The sequence below is a fragment of the Coturnix japonica genome, chromosome 33 (assembly GCF_054131305.1).
Source record: "Coturnix japonica strain WE chromosome 33, WE-NBRP24, whole genome shotgun sequence".
NCBI lineage: Eukaryota > Metazoa > Chordata > Aves > Galliformes > Phasianidae > Coturnix > Coturnix japonica.
Genome location: NC_140695.1, coordinates 3250973 through 3256713, shown reverse-complemented (window position 1 = coordinate 3256713; position 5741 = coordinate 3250973). Strand labels below are relative to the sequence as shown.

The 5741-nt window shown below is 54.2% G+C and overlaps 1 protein-coding gene and 1 long non-coding RNA gene across 3 annotated transcripts; both read left to right on the top strand.

The window, feature by feature from the left end:
• Window positions 1-1236: 1236 nt before the first annotated feature.
• LOC146755392 (uncharacterized) lies at window positions 1237-2654 on the top strand. Of its 2 annotated transcripts, XR_014938168.1 has the most exons (4): window positions 1237-1324; window positions 1664-1850; window positions 2136-2226; window positions 2478-2654. It is a non-coding gene; the product is annotated as an uncharacterized LOC146755392 (long non-coding RNA). The 2 variants fall into 2 exon arrangements; XR_014938167.1 differs by lacking the exon at window positions 1237-1324 and having other exon boundaries at window positions 1555-1850.
• A 10-nt stretch (window positions 2655-2664) lies between these two features.
• Window positions 2665-4667, top strand: LOC146755391 (uncharacterized). Its single transcript, XM_085525702.1, has 4 exons — window positions 2665-2877; window positions 3047-3056; window positions 3122-3190; window positions 3282-4667. The coding sequence occupies exons 1-4, from the start codon at window positions 2665-2667 to the stop codon at window positions 4427-4429; spliced, it is 1440 nt and encodes a 479-aa protein (XP_085381828.1). The 3' UTR covers window positions 4430-4667.
• The last annotated feature ends 1074 nt before the right edge of the window (window positions 4668-5741 follow it).

Below are 5741 nucleotides of genomic sequence, written 5' to 3'. Positions count from 1 at the left end.
CAACAAACAGGACAAGAGGAAATGGCCACAAGTTGTATCAGATGAGGTTTAGACTGGACATAAGAAGGAACTTTTTCTCTCAGAGAGCGGTCAGGCACTGGAATGGCTGCCCAGGGAGGTGGTGGAGTTGCCATCCTGGCAGTGTTCGAGAGACATCTGGATAGGGAGAAAGGAGATATGGTTTAGTGGTTTTCTGTAGGTATGATAAAGGGTGGTTGGACGGACTAGATGACGGTGTAGATTCTTTCCAACCTTGTGATTCTATGATTCTATTAATCTCAGCAGAAATAGTTGTGCTAAGAGTGTGAGATTAAGGAAACATCCCTATCAGGACAAAAGTCTTAGTATGGCAGGTTTAGTTATGGCACGCTGACTAGAAGAAGAGAAATGATTATTACCTTGAACTTTTGTCTTTCTGTCTCTCTCATCATGTAAATCTGAGGATGACCAAAGCCTGTTGCCCTGAGCTTTGCTGAAACCATCAAAATGGTTGCTCAGAGGTATTGCACCTGCACATAGCATGGGAGAACTCTGTAACCTACGTGCCAAGGAAAAATGAAAGGGGAACTGTCAACATTCACTACCTCCTGTAAAGTGATGGTCATTGGCAAATGTGGGAGTATTGCCCATTGGACAACAGCCATGGTGCTTAAAGCCAAAGCCACAGACAGACGGGCTGAAAAAGGCCCTGGAGACTAAAGGCACAGCTTGAAAAGCTTGAAACAGTCCAGGGCCTTGAAGCCATGGCCACAGTTGAGAGAGGCCGGCACCAGCCTGAGAGCCTGAAGATGCAGACACAGCCGGGGAGGCCAGCACTGCCCTGGGACTTAAAGCCACAGTCTGAGAGGCCGATATCAGCCCTGGGGCTTAAAACCCCAACCAGAGATGGCTGCACTGGCCTTGGGTTTTGTTTCCTACAGGTTCCTCTGGAACTCCATTGACCACTATGAGGCCATATTGGCCTTTACTGGTTTTTATTGGGCTGCACTAGACTCAGCTTCACTTCTCTGTTATTTTACTTAAAAACACCCCACTGGATGACCCTGGCATTGGTTTCCTACCATTTGGATCTAGAAGGAGTCCATTCCCTTCGCCTATGATGAAAGCACAGCAGTGATGCAGACACTCGCTGAGGTCACAACCGTTGCCGGGTGGGAGCATTTGTACCACAGGTGGTGAGCAGAGCTGGTGCTCTGGTGAGTGTCTGCACGCAGACTGAGCTCTGGGCCCTCCTTGGAGCTGATCACCCTGTGAGAGCCCATCTGAAGCAGCGCTGCGGCGTGTGCGTGATCTGGGCACAGCTTGGGCTGAGCAGGCCCAGCAGGTGAGCTGGGTTTGGTGCTGGGTGGTTGCCAGGAGGTGTCTCAGCAGAAAAGCTGTGCTGGGGAGGAGTTCCCAGCTCCAGCGGTGCCCCTCAGCATGGCTGTTTGCAGGGAAATGGGTTCTTGTGGAAATTCCATCCCATCTTACGGTGAGGATGATGAAATGTCATTCCTGCCCTGGAAAACTGCTGCCGGGTTCCCAGCTTCATGTCAGACATGACAAATGCGACCTTCACCAAGAGCAAATTGTGCTGCGCTGCCCCGCAGATGGCTGGGTGCATAAGAAAGCTGGGAAAATGCTTCTTCCTGACAGTTTTTCACTTGTTGCAACTTTCTGCAAGGTTCCTGTCCAAAAGGAGATTTCGGGGTTCGAGGCAGTCTTAGGAAGAGTGAAGCCAGCTCTTTCCAAGAGCGGGGCACGTTCCTGTGGAGAGAGCCCTGGGAGCTTCAGCTTCCTCTGAGACTTCACCAGCCATGTCTCAGCCAGGAGATGACTGCTATTCCTATTTCTGCTCTGTGAGTGGAAAGGTATGGCTGGGTTTCTTTGCTTGGTTCTTCTTCCTTTGTCTCATTTTTAAGGGAAGGGACGGAGCGGGAGGAGCCCTACTGGTCCTTTGTGCCCTCAATAAGTGGTCGGGTTCTGTGCTCACTGCTGACAGCCTGGGCTAATGGCAGGAATGTGGCTCAGGCTGTTTTCCCTTAGTGATAAATAGTGTCTCAGCACTCTGATATCCCATCTCTGGCACCATCTGGAACCTCTCTGCAAACCGTGGCTGCACGTTCCCTCCCATGTTTCTTCCTTTCTCTCTTCAGAAGCAGCCAGCAGGCTGCCAAGGATCCAGCGTCGCCTTTCAGCTCACAGAGGGACTCGATGGGGATGGCCTGTCCTTACTGCCAGGCAAAAGTGAGTGTCCTCAGCCCTCTGTCATGAAGTGTGGAGATATTTGACTGTTACTTCTGGGCGGGGGCAGTGCTGCAGGGAATGTCAAGAAACCTTAAGATTTGCAGGAAGGCGCAGCGAGAAGTGATCAAACAGATTGTGTTTGGGCTGTCAAAGTAGCATCCTTCTGTTCTCTGGGGGAGCATGGGCTTACTGGACAGTATTTCAGCTTCTCGCTGGTATCTGTGAAATCAACACCTGATCTGTTGTTGTAGGGACGGAGACCGCAAATCCATGGAACGGTGCGGAACAAGAGGGGACTTCTTACTCCATGGGTAAGAAGCTCTTGTGAGCTGTGGTGTGGGTACCTGCCTCTAAATAGGGCTGCATGAAGGGCAGTGTGTGTGATGGAAGAGAGAAGAAAGGACTCTGCAGATCTCTGCTGACTGCAGAAAGGGCACAATGTTGTGGCAGCAGAAAGGCAAACTGAAGAAACTGCTGTTGAAGACCAGAAGCTTGTTGTTGGCTGTGCTCAAATCTTCCTCCATTGAGATGCTCTTCATGTCTTTCTTGTCTCCTTCGTGTCAGAAGCTGATGCAAGCAGCATTCTATCAAAGCGCAGCCTTGCCGAAAGCCAGGGGAGGAGCACAGAGTGTGGCCCAGCACTCAAGAGAGGTACAGACACACAGTGGACGTCTGGCTTTGGTGCACTGTCTTTCTACTTTGGCTTTCTGTCCATTCTTTCCTGGAACTGTTCTCATTGTCTCTTCCTGGGGTCTTAATCCCTGGGCTTGACACTTAACTTTGCCGTCCTGATCTGTAATGGGAACACAACGTCCACCAGAGATCCCTTGGTACGGGATGAACATGGTACTGGAGAGCTGGCATTGAACCTTGGGCATTTTCTTGCTTTTCCCAGCAGTGGCGACCAGCTCAGATGTGCCGGAGGACATCACGGGCATTCAGGGTTTGCTCTCTTGGATCAGCGGTGAGTTTGGGGGCTGCACAGCCCACAGGTGTGTGTTTGCACAGAGTGTGTGTGGGAAGTCCCCAAAACGGTGATCATCTTGCATTTTCAGATGTGTCAAGAGCTGCTGAGGTGCCTCACAAGAAGCCGAGAAGCCCTGCCCCAGGATGCTTCATCGCTGAGCTCCCTGACAACCCCTGGGAAAGCACAGAGCTCAGCACGGAGGCACAGGCTGCCAGCGGGACCCACAGCGACCCCTTCTGGGGGCTTCCACCATCCCCTGGGTTCCTGTCTGAGCTGCAGTATGAGATGACACGGCTGTGCCCTGTCGTGCCACCAGCGAGTGCCCGGCTCAGTCCGCTGCCAACCACGCTGGCTGTCACCACACCTCCCTCAGCCCAACCCGCACAGCTCATTGAGGAGGTGCAGCCAAAGCAGCCCCAGGTTCTTCATGCTCCCTTTCCACCGTCACTGGGCTCTACTATCTGCCGGGTGGCAGATAAGAAAAAGAGGGGCAGCACCAAGCGGGCCAAGCGCCCTGCGCCTGCTGACATGGCCCAGAAAGGGGAGAGTTCCCAGCAGGAGCAGCCCACCAGCAGCGCTCCAGCCAAGAAAAGGAAGCTGCTGCCAAGCAAGGAAGGAAAAGAAAGAAAAGGCTGCAAACGCCCACATCAAGTGAAGCAGCCTGGGGCCAACACAGGAGCCAGCAGCAGCGGGCAAAAGGGCACTGCCAGCGAGCTGCACGTGCACCTGTGTGAATCCATCCAGGCCGTGCACCCGCTGGGGCAGAGAGTGACTGCGGTGGGGCCGGTGCGCCAGCCACTCTCTGTGCAGCCCCAACCCACAGCCAGCGCCAGCCCTGCTGCCCTCCAGCCCCAAGGCAGAGGCTCAGCCAAGGCAGTGCCGGCACCTCCAGGCAGCACGGCGCGGAAGGAGAACGCTGCCAAGAAGACACCATGGAGGAGCTCCGTGCTGTGCAGGGACCCACTGCCACAGCTGCACCAGCAGCAGCCTCGGCCACAGCGCCCCATGGACTTTGTGCCCTGCGTGGGGCCCCGGGCAGGTGGCCGTGCGCTACCCAGAGTGCTGGAGGAATCGCTGCCCATCACAGCCGAGCAGCGGCTCGAGCGGGAGCGCATGAAGAGGCTGGCCCAGGAGGAGCGGCAGCGGGCGGCCCAGCAGATGAAGATCGGCCCCGTGCAGTTCCTGGTGCAGCGGGAGATAGAAATGGCCATAGCTGACATGTACGGCTACCTGTAACCCTGAGCTCCTCGCCGGCCCTGCAGCACCAGGCAGCAGCGGCAGCATTCCAGGGGCACCAGCAGCAGCCCCATCCCTCCCCTGCAGAACAGAGCCATCCTCCAAAGTCATCATTGCAGTGGGATGGGACACTGTCTGGACACTCAGTTGTTGTGGGATGGCAATTTTAGGAATATTGTTGTTTCTGTTACTCATTGTTTTCTATGATTTGTCATTAAATGCTTTGTGTTTCCTTTGACGTATCCCTCTGCCTGCATTCATTTGTGCCGTGTCACAGCCCCCCAGCTCCCATGGAGGGGAGAAGCAGGGGCAGCCGGGCCTGCTGTGCGATGTACAGACAGCCATAAAGATACCTCACATGGCATCGTGGCTCCTCTGCCTCGTTTGAGGCCAGGCAGTTTTGTCCTCACTCAGCCAAGCCTGGACACCCAGAGCAGCATTTGCTGGCTGGTGGCCAGCCACGAGTGGTGTCCCCCAGGGCTCAGCTCCTATTGAACACCTTGATCAGGGATCTCATCCAGGGCATTGAGTGCGCCCTCCGTAAGTTCACAGACAGCACCGAGCTGGGAGGGAGTGCTGATCTGCTGGAGGGGAGAAAGGCGCTGCAGATGCAGCTGGAGAGATTGATTGCATTGATTCTACGGTTGGGCTGCAGTTGGATATCAGGACCTTGAAGCTCTTTTCCAACCTGAGCCATTCTAGGATTCCGTGATCCCATATGCATCCCAAGTCCATCCCATATGCACAGCCCACCCCATATATATCCCAGTTCCCGATATCCCATCCCATATCCATCACATATCCATATCCCCACATCCCAATCCCAAATCTCACATCCCACATCCAACGCCCCAATCCCGCATTTCAGTCCCACGTCCTAAATCCCACATCCCAATCCCTATTCCAAATCTCGCTCCCAACCCCTCATCCCAAACCCATCTTTATGCTTGATCGCATAAAGAACAAGCATGTGATCCGAGACAGCCAGCATGGCTTCACCAGGGGAAGGTCATGCTTAACTAATCTTGTGGCCTTCTATGATGGAGTGACGGCGTTGGTGGATGAAGGGAAGGCGACCGATGTCATTTACCTGGACCTGAGCAAGGCCTTTGACATGGTCCCCCATCACATCCTCATCTCCAAATTGGAGGGAGGTGGATTTGATGGGTGGACAACTAGATGGATAAGCAATTGGTTGAAAGGCCGCAGACAGAGGGTGGTGGTCAATGGCTCTATGTCCAGGTGGAGGCCGGTAACGAGCGGCGTCCCTCAAGGGTCTGTCTTGGGACCGGTGCTCTTTAACATCTTTATT

Coding starts and splice junctions, on each gene's coding strand:
- LOC146755391 (XM_085525702.1), top strand. CDS start 2,665: ATGTTGTGGCAGCAGAAAGGCAAACTGAAGAAACTGCTGTTGAAGACC. Junction 3,191..3,281: donor TTTGCTCTCTTGGATCAGCG/GTGAGTTTGGGG, acceptor TTGCATTTTCAG/ATGTGTCAAGAGCTGCTGAG.